General features: G+C 37.0%; 1 protein-coding gene across 1 annotated transcript in view; it reads left to right on the top strand.

Annotated features, from left to right (window-relative positions):
* The window catches only part of LOC102198514 (BRCA1 DNA repair associated), a 25,006-nt gene that overhangs the window by 6,666 nt on the left and 17,235 nt on the right, over positions 1-1,105 (top strand). Inside the window, exons 10-11 of the mRNA XM_013915951.1 lie at positions 8-71; positions 473-530. Of these exons, the coding sequence (XP_013771405.1) occupies positions 8-71; positions 473-530 (122 nt within the window). The remainder of the gene's footprint in view (positions 1-7; positions 72-472; positions 531-1,105) is intronic.

Raw genomic sequence — 1,105 nt, 5'->3', positions numbered from 1 at the left:
GCTTCAGGAGAAAGAGAGCAGTCCTTCCAAAGAAATCCCCCCACAAACCCATCAGAGCACCAGAGACATGGGTAAGAAGATAATAAGCATCTGCTTATTTTCAGAGATGAAAAGATTAGTTCACAAAAAAGATGAGTAGATAATTATGTGTTTACAGCATCTGAAGGAAAAATATCCAAAACTGATTAATTCCAGACTCTCAAAAGGCAAATACATATGAAGACTGAGTGAGTTTCCCCTGGTAGTAAACGAAATATATTTGAGGTTTGGTAAGATAAAGATGGGCGTTTTTCACAATTTTTCTGACGTTTATTGGCCAAAACATGCTGGACAATTTGTAAAGGAAATATTCTGTAGATAGATTGAAACTGAATGAACACAAAAATCTGAAGCATGCCCGAAACAAAGTCTTTTTTTCTGTCTTTTGAAGTATTGAAAGTCATAAAATGTAATATAAATATTGTGTTTGCAGGCCCAGACGCTCACAGACAGCTTCCTCGTGACCAGGACGCAGGGCACGCCGCAGACAGGCAAGTAAAGGATTGTAAAAATAGACTTGCTCAGTGCTGCTGCATAGAAATATCTATACCCACAATCAGTTTTACTCCCTCCTCACAAGATCTCTTCGATCTAAACAAACAGATCGGCAAAAAGTCGTAAGATAAGTCCCAATAGCATTGAAAAAAGTCAGCGTTTCTGATTTATTTTGCTCAGTTTCTTTTACCTATGGAAAAAAAAAACCTTAAACTTATTCCTTGAAACAATAGACATGATGCAAAAACCACAAATAAACACTATTTTAACCCCTGTCCACCATGACCTCATGAAAGCTGAAAGACATTAAGTCCGTCTTTACAGGAAATACAGGAAATGATTAGAGGAACAGATAATATCACAGCAAAATGACTCTTAGAAAGTTAGAAACCAGTTCCACATGTTAACTGTTTGTTTTCCTGAGTTCCTGGTGTCTTAATCCGTTGTATTCACCTGATGATTAAAAACAGCCGAGGCTTTAGACGGTCTGATTTTATACCAGTCATTTGTGTGAGTGTAAGTACCTTTGTGTTATAAGTTAACGTTGAAGCAACATTTTGACGTCTCTTTG

The sequence above is a fragment of the Pundamilia nyererei genome, unplaced genomic scaffold (genome assembly GCF_000239375.1).
Source record: "Pundamilia nyererei isolate P.nyererei 1_Seehausen unplaced genomic scaffold, PunNye1.0 scaffold00407, whole genome shotgun sequence".
NCBI classification, from domain to species: Eukaryota; Metazoa; Chordata; class Actinopteri; order Cichliformes; family Cichlidae; genus Pundamilia; species Pundamilia nyererei.
Note: the sequence above shows the minus strand (reverse complement) of the source record. Positions and strands in the feature narration are given on the sequence as shown.